Raw genomic sequence first — 16,319 nt, forward strand, 5'->3', positions numbered from 1 at the left:
ATTGCGTTTCTTGACCGTCAGGGTGCGCTAATCAGTCAAAAAATGTCAGCTTTTGCGTTGCGTTGGATCCGTTAAAACAACTGGAAGTAAACCGGAAGTAGTTTCTTGCCCAGAGCTCTCGCCTCAGATGTAAAATCCTCAATTTTGGCCGCCATTGGCTACAATCTGTAATTTGGCTCTACAAGTGTTAATATGTCATTTTATTAAGTTTTCAGGCGAGAAAGTAACCATATATATTTACAAAATGTGTCCAGTTTATCAAAATAACCCGTTTATATATCTAATCTGACGTTTTTTTCCCCACTTCTGTGGGAAACTTCGCTAGCAACACGAGTAGAGCTTTGCATCTGCATCGCACGTTGAAGTACGTCAAGTCCATCCCACCAGGTTGCGCCAGAACTTGAAGTTGACAGCTTGAGTCATTAGAACTCATTATTTAACCACTCCACAGATTTCATGTTAACAAACTATAGTTTTGGCAAGTCGGTTAGGACTTCTACTTTTTGCAAGTAATTTTTCCAACAATTGTTTACAGACAGATTATTTCACTTATAATTCACTGTATCACAATTCCAGTGGACCAGAAGTTTACATACATTAAGTGGACTGTGCCTTTAAAGTGTGTGTGTGTGTGTGTGTGTGTGTGTGTGTTACCTTTGAGCTGGTCCTCCCAGTCTGTGAGTGTATGTTCTCCTCCTCCTCTACCTCCTGTGGGAACTCCACCAGTTCACTGGCCTTAATCTGACCCCGACACAGAGGACAACGTGCCTGTTCCTAGAGAGCCAGGGGAGGGGTGGGGGGAGAAAGAGTGAGAGAAACAGAGAAGGGGATTGAGGGGAAGAGAGAAAGAGGGGGAAAAGAGAGGGAGACCGATATATGGGGGGGAGGGGAAAGGGAGAGAGTGGGACAAATGGAGAAAGAGAGTTGTGTGTTTCAAGACGCAATTCATTTCACAGTCACAACCCTTATTGTCCAGAACAGGCAGGCAGCGTACCTGTTCGCTCCTGAGGACCTGAGCGATGCAGGGTCGACAGTATACGTGGGCGCAGTGTGTGATGACGGGCAGGCGGACAGAGTCCAGACAGACAGAACACTCCTCGTCAGAGCCACTGGCCAACACCAGCCTCAGCTTCTCCATCAGACGCTCCCTCAACTCAGCTGGAGTCGCAGGCTCACCTGCAGGGAGAGGGAGAGGGGGAGGATGTCAGAGAGAGAATCTTAATGTAGGGCACCAAACGTTCAGAGACAACATTCCATTCCAATACGAAAATAAATTAGAATGTTCTAGTCATGGTATATGTGTGTATGTGTGTTACCTAAGTCTATGGTGATCTTGCCCAGCAGGTCACGGTGGCAGCAGAACTGCCGGAGCCTCACCAATATGGCTAAGACATCAGCGTAATTCCTGAGAACACTCCCCTCTGCTACATACCTAGGTACACACACCCACTGTGAAACAACTCTACATGGAAAACTCAGTGAACAAGAACATACAGTACGTATATAAGAAAAAGAAAAAAATGTAGACACACAGTTACTCAGCTGCACAAATCCCTCACACACACCCCCACACCCACTTGCGGCTAAGTACCTGCTGATGGTGGTCCGTCCCTCCGTGCGGGCAAGCTCATATTCCTCTCTCTCTGTGTCTGTGAGCGTCACATGTTGGACACACACAGTCTTCTCTGGGAGAGACACCAGGGGGCGCCCACCCACTTTGCTGGCCTTGGTACGCCGCAGCGTCACACATTTAATCAAGGCCTGCAGGTTCCTACACACACACAGCAAATATTTACAGACCCAATGTACATGTCTGTGTGTGGCTATTTTCATTCCATAATGGTATGGACATCTTAAAAGTCAATTTCAAGGGCCATAGCAGTATAAAAAGAACAGTTAACAAAAAGGTTAATTTTGTTTGTTTAGATCACCGTGAGCTGCTTCAGGGAGCCTTTATTCTAAGTGGGAATGTTGGCGAATGGCCACTCACTGTAGACCGGTCCTGTCTCCCTCGGTGACGGGTCTCTGGATGACCCTGTTCCACCATTCCTTCACGTCAAACGGCTTCAGACGCAGGAACGCCAGCAGCATCCACAGGTCCTTCAGACTGTTCTGGATAGGGGTGCCTGGACACAAACACACAGACACACAGAATAAGGAACCATACTACCAAAACATGACAGTATACAGTGGAGGGAGGGAGAGAGAGAGAGAGAGAGTACGTGTGTTTGTGTGTACCTGACAATATCCAGCGGCGGTTTGATCGCAGCTCTAGGACCGCTCGGCTCTGCTGAGCATTGGGGTTGCGGATCACGTGTCCCTCGTCGAGAACCACCCTCAGCCAGTTGACTGCATGGAGGGGACTCCTACTGCCACTGCCACTGCCACTGCCACTGGCCTGGGAGCCAGAGAGGGAGAGAGGGAGAGAGGGAGAGAAGGGGAGGTTGAGATAGAGATGGTATACTTGAGATAGAGATGGTATACTAAAGCACTCCAGATTATGCCTAATCCTGGACTAAGCATCTTTAATAGAGATGTTACATTGAAAGCGTGATTTAGTCTGTGAATCCGGCCCTATGAGGTGAAAACTAAAGGGGACACGCCTGACCAGCAAACTAACATTGCATTTCTGAGTTGGTTAACATGTGGTTAAGGTTAAGGGTTTGGTTGAGATTAGGGTCAGTTTTAGGTTTTGACCAACAACCTGTCAATGGTTTAATCTCACCCGCACTACAAAAGACACGTCAACCTCTGACAGGTGCACATCAGAGAGGTGTCAGTCATCCACACTCCCTCACCCACCCACCCCATAATCTGCAGACAGCACGTTGTACGTAGAGAGGACCACATCCTGTTTGGACAGGAAGCTCGGGTCTCTTTTGCGCTCCGGGCCGTAGTACAGATAGACGTTCAACTTCATGTCTCCTCGCACGTGCTGCTCAAACTGGTCCTACACACAGAGGGATTCAACACACACTGTGACAGACCACTAAAACCAGTTGATGTATGTGAGAGTGAGCGTACAGACGTGACAGTGGCTGTGTGTGTGCGTGTACTCACCAGCCAGTTGCTGAGTACAGACATAGGACAGATGATGAGAGTGGCTGTGGCTGCTGGGTCCTCCACACTGTTTGGTAGGGTGGCCTCTGCACACACACACACACACACACTCTCTCTCTCTCTCTCTGTGTCTCATCAAACAGAAGGTGAATTATAATAAACAGGTTAACACAAAACAACTGCGGTTCTCCATCACACACACTTTACCTTTCTTAGAGGTGCTGCTCTTCGCCCTTTTACTGGAGCTCTTCTGTGGAGGGCCTCCCCCTGTTAACCCACTCAGAACTGCAGCAAAGTCCTGATCCTCCTGCAACGCAACAGCCCCTACGAACCCAGACACACACCTTTTGGATTACTGCAGAACACACTGCCATTGCACTACATTTTAAACAACAAATCATTCATCTCTTTCACCGCTCCATCTCTATCTCTCTCACACACACACTTTACCTTTCTTAGAGGTGCTGCTCTTCGCCCTTTTACTGGAGCTGCCCTTAGCTGGGAGAGGACAGATAAACCATTCATGAAGCAGATGGTGACCTGGGAGATTGTGCATGCGCAACCACACACACTTTACCTTTTTGGGGTGGCACCACCTCCTTCACCACCTCAGCTGGCTCTTCTATGTGATACCCCTCTCCACTTTTCCCTGGGAGGGACGGAGGGAGAGAGGGAGAGGGCAGTCAGACACATAGTACACACACTATTAGCTGTCATGTCCAATAGGCCAAGGCGCACGCACGCCCGCACGCACGCACGCACACACACACTCTTTCTCTGTCATCACCTTTAGATTTTGAGTTCTTCCCAGTGCTAGTAGAGGACTTTGAGTCAGGAGAGGGCTGCTCCTACAGAGATATATACACACACATCATATATCACACTTGAGAACACAGCGTGGACCTAACCTGACCAACCAACTTAGATACTTCTCACTTACACACTTCTCAAGGGGCAGCGGTTTCCCTTGGTGGAAATTGGAGAGGATCAGAGCGATGGTGGTCAAAGTTTTCCCCTGAAACACAACAAAATCATGATTAGGATGTTTGTGCATTGTTTCCCATACAAAGAAGAGACCGTGGCGGACGCCATAGACTAATCTGTCCTGCAACAGTGTCATGACGAACCGAAAGCATTTTTAGCTCTGTTATTTTCTTCTTCTTCTGCAGATTTTTCAGCGCTGTTTGCGGAAATTGTTCGAGCAGGTTTCCGGCAAGGCCCTCATTCGTCGAAAATGTTCTCCGCTAGCGTACCCCCCCATCGACAATTCTGTTAGACTTATACATAAAAATATATTTTGTGTATACGTGGTCCACCCGGCACTGTCTCACAAAATCCTGTGGGAAACACTGGTGTGTGTCTGTTTGTGTGAATGAAGTGTATGTATTTGGTGAGTATATTGACTTGAGTGTGTTTGTGTGTGTTGGGTGGTCTCACCAGTCCCATATCATCAGCTAGAATTCCCCCACGGGACCTTTGGGGTCGCTCACTGACGGAGGAGTAAGTGAGAGTATTGTAGAAGAGTGCCCCTCTCTCTTCCCAGAACGGAGGCAGCACCGAACTGTTCTCACACACACACATCCAGCTCAGAGCCTGCTTCTGGTGGGACATGAGGGGAGTGCATACAGCCTGCAGAGAAACAGAGACACACACACACACACACACACACACACACGCACACACACACACACACACACGTCTTTAAGACGATGGACAGACAAGAAGAAATCTTATCAGCAAATTCAGATGAGCTGAGTTCTGACCTCTGCTGCTTCTTTCTCTCCATTCTTATCCTCCTCCAAGTTCTCAAAAAGACGATCAAACGCGTTCTCCAGCTTAAGGAAGAGATGATGTATTAGTATAGAGTACATGTTACCCAGACACTTCCGCTCTGCCCGTCTTGCGTGCTAGTTAGTTGTCAACAACGTTTTTACAATTCAACTCCATCTACTTTTTTTTTTTCATGAATTTGCCGTTCAAAGAGCTACATTGCACTGCTATACAAATACATTTGATTGATTGACATGTCTATGTTACTATACATGATAGGTTTTCTACTGTATGTTACCTCCTCAGCTGTCAGTGCCAGTGGGATGGACTTCTTGGATGGAGGAACGCGTTTGTGGGAACCACTAGCGTCGGAACTTGGAACCATGGGACCTTTCCCTGGGATGGAAACACACACAAGCACAAAGTTAACTGTGGCCCATAGTAGCTACCCTATGTGTTAGAAGTGTGTGACTGGTGACTAATGTCCTCCCCCAGTGTGTGTGTGTGTGTACCTTGTGGCCCAAAAAAACAAAAGCCGTGGGCTCCGAGCTTTTTCACTACAGCGTCCTTGTTTTCTTCTCTCCCCCAGAAAGACAGCAACACCGGCATGGTGAACATATTCTTCACCTCTGACGGGACCACCCTAAAATCACACACACACACACATACATTCACAACACCCTGCCATAGTAGCTTTGCTCATCGTTCCCTTTCTAGAATGATCCACTTGACTCACCCCTCCACTCTGGCCAGGTTGTTGTCCATGACGTCAGCCATGGCTGCAGCCAGCTCACGTTTGATGTGTCCCACCTGGCTGCCATACACGTTGGCCACCATGACGGCATTGCGGTCGTTTTGGTTGTTTGGTTGTCGTACCAGAGAGACCATCTCCCCTCTGTTCACCTGCATGCACAGACGCAGACACAGACACAGACACAGACACACACAGCTAACACACACCACCTTGCAGAGACATCTTTCCACTGCCCCCTCACTGCCCCTGACTCACCTCACTGCCCCTGACTCACCATCGCGACGACTCTCCACGCCACTCTATCCCACCTGGAGAGGGGAAACAGCTACGCGAGACTGCTCTTTGTGGACTTCAGCTCTGCCTTCAACACCATCCTTCCAGACAGGCTAGTGACCAAACTACTAGACCTGGGACTATCACACTCTATATGTGCATGGATCAAGGACTTCCTGACCGACCGCCCCCAGAGGGTGCGGGTGGGCTCCCACACCTCCACAGCCCTCAGACTCAGCACTGGGTCCCCCCAGGGCTGCGTGCTAAGCCCCATCCTCTACAACCTCTACACCTACGACTTCACCCCCGTCCACCCCAGCAACTCCATCGTAAAGTTTGCAGACGACACCACCGTGGTGGGCTGCATCACGGGGGGGGACGAGGCGGCGTACAGGGATGAGGTAGAGCAACTGAGCAAGCTGTGCAAAGTTAACAACCTGCTGCTGAACAAGTCAAAGACCCAGGAAATCATCGTGGACTTCAGGAGGAAAAAGTCCGAGATCCAGCCCCTGCTCATCGACGGAGAGAGCGTGGAGAGAGTCTCAGCCCTCCGATTCCTGGGGGTGCACATACAGGATGACCTGTCCTGGAAGAACAACACAACAGCCACCATCAAGAAGGCACAACAGCGGCTCTACATCCTGAGAGTCCTCAGGAAGGAACACATCAAGCAGGAGATAATGGTGGCCTACTACCGCGGCGCAGTGGAGAGCATCCTCACCTACGGCATCTGCAACTGGTTCTCCAGCTGCACAACCGCGGAGAGAAATGCGCTACAGAGAGTCGTGAGAACAGCCCATAAGATCACCGGCGCCCCCCTCCCCTCTCTGGAAGAGCTGTACAACACACACTGTCTCAGGAAGGCCTCCAAGATCTCCAGAGACCCAACCCACCCTGGGTACTAGGGGTGCAACGGTTCTCGGTTTTTTTACGGACGGTACGGTTTGCGTTCCACGGCTCAATTCACTAGTGAACCGTGACGGTTTTCGGTTTATGCTGCGATTTGGCTGCGTTCGTAAATTAGCTCTGAGAGCGCTGCAACAGTTTGAGGAAGCCCCGGATTCCTACAAGTCTGCGGTGTGGGGTCATTTCGCTTTTCCCGTTGAATACGACAATAAGGGGGGGGAAACAGTGGACAGAAATATTACTGTCTGCAAGCTCTGCTTAAAGCGTGTGCCATATGCAAATGGTTGCACCTCTAACATGAACCAGCATATTCGCCGCTACCACTCAACGATAACACTGACTGGGAGCAGGAAAGCCAGTCAGGCAGCGTCAGTGAGCAGACAGCAGTCTCTCTCTGATGCGTTCGGACAGACGTACACTACCACTTCAGAGAAACACAAAAAAATAACCAATGCAGTGGGGATGTTCATTGCAAAGGATTTGCAGCCCTTTTCGGTGGTTGGAGATTTGGGTTTTCGAAATCTGATAAAAACTCTCGAGCCCCGTTACAGTGTCCCCTCCCGTACATCATTCAGCACCAAAATAATCCCCGGTATTTACCAAACAACGCGCAGAGGCATTGAAGACGATTTGGCAAAAACACAGAGCTTTGCACTGACTACGGAGGGTTGGACCTCCCGGGCAACGGAGAGTTACCTCACTGTCACGGTCCACTACATGTCACCGGATTGGGAGATGAAGAGCGCAGTACTGCAAACTCGTCCACTATACGAAAGCCATACCAGCGCGCACCTGGCAGAGGAACTAACAAATGCAGTGACTGAGTGGAAGTTGGAGAGGCCAAACATAACAATTCCCGTAACAACAGACAACGCAGCAAATATCGTAAATGCGATCCATGAAGCTGGTGGACTGGGGCCACAGATCGGCTGCTTTGCGCACGTCGTAAATCTCGCCGCCAAGAAGGCAGTGGCAATAACCCCGGTGTCCCGCCTCCTGGGTAAGATCAGACATGCAGTCACTTTCTTCCACAAAAGCACCACAGCCCACCATATTCTGACAATATGTTAGATATGTTAGACTTACCAAAACACAAATTAATCCACGATGTCGCAACTCGTTGGAATACAACACATGACATGTTGGAACGCTATGTGGAAAGTGTTACTTTTGTAGTGTGAATTTGTTTTCCTCCTGTTTGTATACGGGCTACCAGCTGTCAAGGCTAAAGTGCACTTTTACTTTCGAAAGTGTTTATTTATTTTTGGACATTTGAAAGTGTTTTTTGTTTATATACAATTATATATACATTATATACATAACATATACATGTGTATGTTAAAGTTCCATATTATGTATAAGCAAAATAAAGTAAAGTAACAGTTTGTAAATAAATAGTAGCATTTGTTTCTGAACCGAACCGTACCGAAAACCGTGACCCAAAATACCGAACCGTACCGAACCGTGGGCCAACTGAACCGTTGCACCCCTACTGGGTACGAACACTTTACCCGGCTGCCCTCGAAAAGGCGGTACAGGACCATGGCCGCAAGGACAAACAGACTGAAGCACAGCTTCTACCCCAGGGCCATCCAGGCCCTGAACACAGCAAAGACCTAGGTTCTGGGCCCTGGACAGTCTGGACGGATTGATGGCAGCTGCTGGACTGAAAAAAATCAGGTGTAGTGCTGAGGCACAAATATGTACATTTCTAGCCTGCAAACTGCGACACTTCAAATGAATGTGCAATAACACTATGTGCAATATGACAACCCTAGTCGTCTTATCTGTACAGTATAGTATAGTGGATAGTGTACATAGCCGTTATTTATGTAAACCAGCTCCTTCCCTTCTTGTGTTTTTTTTTTTTTCTTTTTTTTTCTTTCCTAGCACCAGGGGAGCCACCCCTCCTAAATTTCGTTGTTTGGTACCTGTACTATAGCAATGACAATAAAGACCATTCATTCATTCATTCAAGTAGTCCACTCGCCGTGGTGTAACCACAAGGTTGTTGATTCAAGCCCCCACAGTAGCTGCAACCCAACCATGAGCACACCAGTAACATCACAACACTAACAGAGATTAGATGATCAAATCCATCCATCACGGTCAACTACTCTGCCATGGCGAGTTACCTCCTGAGCTACTTTTTGGGCTTCAACTCACTGGGATAACAGTCATGAGTCTCACATTAACATGTTATTTGTAATACTCACCACGCCAGTATAGTACAGGCCAACGACATTGCCTTTCATTCTGCCAAACAGAACGTGATCTGGCTCCGGCTCCTCCTCTGCTGATGGGGCCCGCAAGGCCTGGGAGAGTGTCTCCGTGTCTGACTCCAGGTCCAAGGCAGAGGGACGTCCCGTCCAACCGAACCGCCGACCACGAGACTGCATGGTGTCTGTCTGGACGACACAGACAGAAAGCTTGTTAGTGGATATTGGATGATTCTGTGACTTGGCTTGCTAAGTAGAGGCAGGAGGAGTGGTGTATACATTTAAGATGATTGGATAAGTAACTGTTCAATTCAAAATGTTAGTGGCCCCTAGTTTGCCATCACCGAATTTTGCTTATAGAGATGATTTACTTAAGGTCAACTTTAAAGGGCGAAGGGGCTCGGGGGACGTCACAGAATCCGAAATAATTCGCAGTTGACACAGGTGCGTCACAGATTTGGAGAGCTCATTTTGTCAGCAGCTTTCCTACTCATAGCTAGAAATGACGAAACATGATGATTTAGCATGCAACCAAACGTATTTCTAGACTCATTTGCAGGAGAAGACAAGTCAATGAATCATACATACAGTAGAAGTCATATCACATGCACAGGTGCACCAGAACACCGTGCATACACAACAGTGGTTAGCTCGCAGACGAAGGAGCTAAACCATCAGCCAATAATGGGCTCATACTAACCTTGCCTTGGCTAGCACTAGCTAAAGTGTAAAATAATACATTAACATGAATTCTTACCTATTTAAAACTTCGCAAGTTTAGTTGGCTGTGCAGGCGCTTGCAAACCCGAGCAGTCAACACGCTAGAAAGACAACGGTCCTCTGCCAAACAGATTTCTTCTTCAAATGCTTTGGTGGCGTTCGTAAAATCGCTCTGAGAGCGCCGAAGCGCACACTGGCTTTAACATCATAAAGGGACCAGGTAATTTAATTGGACAAGAGGCATCCTATGAATGCTGATCAGATTTCCAGAGCGATTTTACGAACGTGGCCTTTTGCCGCCTGATTTCTGACCAATGAGGGTGAAGGAAATCGTGAGGTTCCGATTCTTGGCTGTGGCTCGCGGTTCCGTTTCCGCTCCACAATTCTCAAGTCTCTTCCCGGTGTCAGAAAGCCACTACACAACAACACTGTTAGAGTGAAAGCTCCTTTCAGGAAGTTCTTTGCAGTATTTCCTTTTATAGAAGCTGAACACAAAAGGCTGCTGCTCACTTCCTGTAAACAGCTCCTAGGTTCTGTTCGCTTCCGTCTACTTGGCCAGTATAGCCGTGTGACCCTCTGGGAGCTCCAGGATGAGGATGTGTGTTTCCCGTAGAGACAGAGGGAAATGAAAGTGTAGAGACGGAGGAGAATGCACAGAAACAGGCAGTAGCCTAGTTTGGTGAGACTTAGGAACTTTGATGCTGAAACTTAGGGAGGATGTTGGCCTATGAATAACCTGGGGGCTAACAGGCTAGCTTAACTTCCATCCCTGCATGCCTTACACCTATTTGTAGTTGTGACCTTATCGATAACCTCCGTCCCTTTATAAGACCTGAGAGGACTGGTGAAGTGAAGCCTTCTGTTTCAACTCAGTTCTGTGCCTCTGTTTCGTTTGTTTAAGTAGAATTGAGTTCTAATGGTTTCAGTAACCAAAAAACTAAGTGTGCCCTACTACTACTGCTGCTGTATAACAATACTTTTCCTATGTTCTCCTTCCAGATGTAAGTTGTGAACGTAATTTGCATGACATAAAATAAACCACTTATTCATTCTGGTTTGTCACTTAAAACATTTATTCCCACATACATGAAACCAAACCACACATCAATCCCAAAAAAGAAAAGTTACCCAAGGGCAGTGTGGTGAGTGGGAATGGAACGATGGACATGTGCTGAGAGAACATTCCACAACAAACAGTATCAAAACTAAACTTAAACAATTTCTTGACAAGGTTCCCATACGTAGGGACGTCTACAGCTCCATGAGGGCTTTTATTTCATTAATGCGTGACGCCTTCTTGTCAGTGGGGTTCTTGGAGCCGAAAGCCTTGTCCACCAGATCCTGCTTCTGCCTCTGAATCTTCACCATGTTCTCCACAGAGTCCTTCACGATGAACTACACACACACACACACACACACACACACACACACACACACACACACACACACACACACACACAGATCTTAACAGGCACACAGAATGTCTGCTGAATCCTCAATGTTCTACTTTATGAATTACTTTTATTCTGACAAATGTAAATAAAAATTCAACGTGAAAATCAATGAACATCTGAACATTTTGGTCAGTTGCCGACTTGTTCCCACTTTCACCAGATGCTGTCACATACAGTAACACACAGATAGACTGACCTAATGGCAGAGTGAGTGGAATGATATCATGTGATGTCAGGGCAGCAGTAAATTACCCGACTGCATAACCAATAACCCTCAGCCTGTCTGACTCCTGACCTTGGTGATGAAGACGTCTCTCTTCTGGCCCAGGCGGTGACAGCGATCCACACACTGGTCCTCTGCTGCAGGGTTCCACGCCTGGGGAACACAGTGTGGGGTTAATGTACAGTGTGTGCGTGTGGTCCATAATGCCATAGTTGCGGAAATGATGTAAAAAATTAAAAAAAAGCTTATTTTTTTCCCCCTTCATATTATGAAAGTTTAAGTATTGAAGAGCTCACTCAATATAACAAACAGTTTTAGGATCACAAAATACTTATTTGTCAGCGAACTCCGCTTGTTTTTGATTCACAGTATCGTCTTCCGTTCTGGGGGGTATTCCATCAACGACTCTAAAGGAAAAAAACAGGCTTATTCTGGTCTCGCAAGAGTAAGCCTGGATTTTCCTTTAGCGACTTTGATGGAATACCCCCCTGCTTTGTACTTGGTGAGTGTTGGTGATACATGTTTTGTTTACGTTTTAGGACTGTTCAAAAGCAAGGACTGTGTGATCATCTAGTTTATGTGTAGTCCATGTTCAATCAGCATGTTGTGATGTGCTAAATATGCTTATGTTAAATAAGTTACATAGCAATGTTCTTTGTTGTTAGCTGCGCGATGGAGCACAGTCTGTTTGTTTTGGTTCAGGGTGATTTCCTCCGCTATTTGGTTTGAGGTGTACGAATATTCAAATAAGCATATTTTCAACTATTTTTATAAATCTGTAAAAACAAAAAAACAAAAAGACCAAAACACGAAAAAAAGAAAAGAAAAAAAAAGTACCAGCTCCTGTCACATATGTGTGTATCTGTCACAGGCAGGCCACAGCTGACACTCACTGGATCCATGAGGAAAACACGGGAGGCGGCTGTCAGGTTGAGTCCCACCCCGCCAGCTTTGAGTGACAGCAGCATGATCGTGGGGCCGTCAGGAGCGGGGCTCTGGAACTCCTGGATGACCTGGGTCCGCCTCTTCTGAGTCATGGTGCCGTCCAGACGCACAAAGATAAAACCTGCCTCCCTACAGGAGAGATGGATGGAAAGAGAGAGAGCGAAAGAAACTGAATACAGATGTAACAATAAAAGAAAAATAGCTATGAATAGGGATGTAACGATACACTCAACTCACGATTCAATACGATCCTTTTTTTCCCCTTTTATTTTTTTACAAAATGAGAATGCAGACAAATTATGACTGAAAAATGACAGAAACTACAAAATACAGTTTTCCTTAAAGAATCCCTTTTTATTTATGAGGTAGGGTATATCTGCAAAACACAAACTATGCAACAAATGCATTATTTCCTTTTCTTTATATAACAAAAAGCGAGGTAAAAAGTAGATTACACCCTCTGCTGTTTAAAAAGAGTATCGCAATTAATTCTTCATCTCACCAATTTGAATAGTCACACGATGCCTCGTTACATCCCTAGCTATGAATATACAGCATATGACATTTAGCTGACACTTTTATCCAAAGCAACTTACAGTGAGTGCATACTGTACATCTTTCAGTACATAATATGTACCATATTATGGTCTCAGCGGGAAACCGACAACCTAAGCGTTGTTAGTGCCATGCTCTACCAACTGAGCCACAGAGGACCAGTGAATACAGTTCCGACAGCAACAACATCTGGCTCAAACCGGATCAGCAGAGTGTGTGTTACCTGAGTGGGGCCTCCAGCAGAGTGAGGAAGCGTGTGAACTGAGAGACCACAAGACTCTTTATGCTGCCGTCCTCACTACGCAACCTGAGCAGATTCTCCATCAGAGCCTCAACCTGCACACACACACACACACACACACACAGACACAGACACAGACACAGACACAGACACAGACACAGACACAGACACAGACACACACACACACACACACACACACACACACACACACACACACACACACACACACACACACACACACACACACACACACAGTTAGATGACAAAAACGGGTCAGGGTTATGCATTAGATTAGATTACATTTTGCCATTACCAGACAACAAAATGCAGTTTAGCATCTATCCAGAAGCAAATAGTGATGTAGTGCAAAACATGATAGGTACAGTATGGCAAGTACGGCAGTTACAGTTGAAGTCGGAAGTGTAAGTCATTAGAACTCATTATTTAACCACTCCATCGATTTCATGTTAACAAACTATAGTTTTGGCAAGTCGGTTAGAACATCTACTTTTTTGCAACTTTTCCAACAATTGTTTACAGACAGATTATTTCACTTATAATTCACTGTATCACAATTCCAGTGGACCAGAAGTTTACATACTGTACATTAAGTGGACTGTGCCTTTAAAGTGTGTGTGTGTGTGTGTGTGTGCGTGTGTTACCTTTGAGCTGGTCCTCCCAGTCTGTGAGTGTATGTTCTCCTCCTCCTCTACCTCCTGTGGGAACTCCACCAGTTCACTGGCCTTAATCTGACCCCGACACAGAGGACAACGTGCCTGTTCCTAGAGAGCCAGGGGAGGGGTGGGGGGAGAAAGAGTGAGAGAAACAGAGAAGGGGATTGAGGGGAAGAGAGAAAGAGGGGGAAAAGAGAGGGAGACCGATATATGGGGGGGAGGGGAAAGGGAGAGAGTGGGACAAATGGAGAAAGAGAGTTGTGTGTTTCAAGACGCAATTCATTTCACAGTCACAACCCTTATTGTCCAGAAGAGGCAGGCAGCGTACCTGTTCGCTCCTGAGGACCTGAGCGATGCAGGGTCGACAGTACACGTGGGCGCAGTGTGTGATGACGGGCAGGCGGACAGAGTCCAGACAGACAGAACACTCCTCGTCAGAGCCACTGGCCAACACCAGCCTCAGCTTCTCCATCAGACGCTCCCTCAACTCAGCTGGAGTCGCAGGCTCACCTGCAGGGAGAGGGAGAGGGGGAGGATGTCAGAGAGAGGATCTTAATGTAGGGCACCAAACGTTCAGAGACAACATTCCATTCCAATACGAAAATAAATTAGAATGTTCTAGTAATGGTATATGTGTGTATGTGTGTTACCTAAGTCTATGGTGATCTTGCCCAGCAGGTCACGGTGGCAGCAGAACTGCCGGAGCCTCACCAATATGGCTAAGACATCAGCGTAATTCCTGAGAACACTCCCCTCTGCTACATACCTAGGTACACACACACCCACTGTGAAACAACTCTACATGGAAAACTCAGTGAACAAGAACATACAGTACGTATATAAGAAAAAGAAAAAAATGTAGACACACAGTTACTCAGCTGCACAAATCCCTCACACACACCCCCACACCCACTTGCGGCTAAGTACCTGCTGATGGTGGTCCGTCCCTCCGTGCGGGCAAGCTCATATTCCTCTCTCTCTGTGTCTGTGAGCGTCACATGTTGGACACACACAGTCTTCTCTGGGAAAGACACCAGGGGGCGCCCACCCACTTTGCTGGCCTTGGTACGCCGCAGCGTCACACATTTAACCAAGGCCTGCAGGTTCCTACACACACACAGCAAATATTTACAGACCCAATGTACATGTCTGTGTGTGGCTATTTTCATTCCATAATGGTATGGACATCTTAAAAGTCCATTTCAAGGGCCATAGCAGTATAAAAAGAACAGTTAACAAAAAGGTTAATTTTGTTTGTTTAGATCACTGTGAGCTGCTTCAGGGAGCCTTTATTCTAAGTGGGAATGTTGGCGAATGGCCACTCACTGTAGACCGGTCCTGTCTCCCTCGGTGACGGGTCTCTGGATGACCCTGTTCCACCATTCCTTCACGTCAAACGGCTTCAGACGCAGGAACGCCAGCAGCATCCAGAGGTCCTTCAGACTGTTCTGGATAGGGGTGCCTGGACACAAACACACAGAATAAGGAACCATACTACCAAAACATGACAGTATACAGTGGAGGGAGGGAGAGAGAGAGAGAGAGAGAGAGAGAGTACGTGTGTTTGTGTGTACCTGACAATATCCAGCGGCGGTTTGATCGCAGCTCTAGGACCGCTCGGCTCTGCTGAGCATTGGCGTTGCGGATCACGTGTCCCTCGTCGAGAACCACCCTCAGCCAGTTGACTGCATGGAGGGGACTCCTACTGCCACTGCCACTGCCACTGGCCTGGGAGCCAGAGAGGGAGAGAAGGGGAGGTTGAGATAGAGATGGTATACTTGAGATAGAGATGGTATACTAAAGCACTCCAGATTATGCCTAATCCTGGACTAAGCATCTTTAATAGAGATGTTACATTGAAAGCGTGATTTAGTCTGTGAATCCGGCCCTATGAGGTGAAAACTAAAGGGGACACGCCTGACCAGCAAACTAACATTGCATTTCTGAGTTGGTTAACATGTGGTTAAGGTTAAGGGTTTGGTTGAGATTAGGGTCAGTTTTAGGTTTTGACCAACAACCTGTCAATGGTTTAATCTCACCCGCACTACAAAAGACACGTCAACCTCTGACAGATGGACAGACAAGAAGAAATCGTATCAGCAAATTCAGATGAGCTGAGTTCTGACCTCTGCTGCTTCTTTCTCTCCATTCTTATCCTCCTCCAAGTTCTCAAAAAGACGATCAAACGCGTTCTCCAGCTTAAGGAAGAGATGATGTATTATAGGGTATGTTACCCAGACACTTCCGCTCTGCCCGTCTTGCGTGCTAGTTAGTTGTCAACAACGTTTTTACAATTCAACTCCATCTACTTTTTTTTTCATGAATTTGCCGTTCAAAGAGCTACATTGCACTGCTATACAAATACATTTGATTGATTGACATGTCTATGTTACTATACATGATAGGTTTTCTACTGTATGTTACCTCCTCAGCTGTCAGTGCCAGTGGGATGGACTTCTTGGATGGAGGAACGCGTTTGTGGGAACCACTAGCGTTGGAACTTGGAACCATGATCCCTTTCCCTG

General features: G+C 47.0%; 2 protein-coding genes across 2 annotated transcripts in view; both read right to left on the bottom strand.

Moving 5' to 3' along the window:
• LOC308149731 (helicase-like transcription factor) overlaps positions 1 to 16,319 on the bottom strand; it is a gene marked incomplete at its 5' end in the record, with an annotated part of 34,627 nt that overhangs the window by 3,882 nt on the left and 14,426 nt on the right. The window contains 17 exons of the mRNA XM_080522628.1: positions 655 to 774; positions 995 to 1,176; positions 1,317 to 1,432; positions 1,592 to 1,771; positions 1,991 to 2,126; positions 2,239 to 2,369; positions 2,799 to 2,950; positions 3,061 to 3,146; positions 3,268 to 3,384; positions 3,511 to 3,558; positions 3,638 to 3,709; positions 3,848 to 3,908; positions 4,001 to 4,075; positions 4,498 to 4,659; positions 4,824 to 4,895; positions 5,129 to 5,226; positions 5,343 to 5,473. Of these exons, the coding sequence (XP_080378754.1) occupies positions 655 to 774; positions 995 to 1,176; positions 1,317 to 1,432; positions 1,592 to 1,771; positions 1,991 to 2,126; positions 2,239 to 2,369; positions 2,799 to 2,950; positions 3,061 to 3,146; positions 3,268 to 3,384; positions 3,511 to 3,558; positions 3,638 to 3,709; positions 3,848 to 3,908; positions 4,001 to 4,075; positions 4,498 to 4,659; positions 4,824 to 4,895; positions 5,129 to 5,226; positions 5,343 to 5,473 (1,939 nt within the window). The remainder of the gene's footprint in view (positions 1 to 654; positions 775 to 994; positions 1,177 to 1,316; positions 1,433 to 1,591; positions 1,772 to 1,990; positions 2,127 to 2,238; positions 2,370 to 2,798; positions 2,951 to 3,060; positions 3,147 to 3,267; positions 3,385 to 3,510; positions 3,559 to 3,637; positions 3,710 to 3,847; positions 3,909 to 4,000; positions 4,076 to 4,497; positions 4,660 to 4,823; positions 4,896 to 5,128; positions 5,227 to 5,342; positions 5,474 to 16,319) is intronic.
• Positions 10,954 to 16,305, bottom strand: LOC308172125 (helicase-like transcription factor; the record flags this gene model as incomplete). Its single annotated transcript, XM_080547035.1, has 12 exons — positions 10,954 to 11,097; positions 11,452 to 11,532; positions 12,273 to 12,453; positions 13,103 to 13,215; positions 13,783 to 13,902; positions 14,123 to 14,304; positions 14,445 to 14,560; positions 14,722 to 14,901; positions 15,121 to 15,256; positions 15,369 to 15,522; positions 15,921 to 15,992; positions 16,219 to 16,305. 12 exons carry the CDS (start codon positions 16,303 to 16,305, stop codon positions 10,954 to 10,956), a joined length of 1,566 nt encoding a protein of 521 aa, XP_080403161.1.

This window comes from Nansenia antarctica, assembly GCF_963989245.1.
Source record: "Nansenia antarctica genome assembly, chromosome: 1".
Taxonomy (NCBI): domain Eukaryota; kingdom Metazoa; phylum Chordata; class Actinopteri; order Argentiniformes; family Microstomatidae; genus Nansenia; species Nansenia antarctica.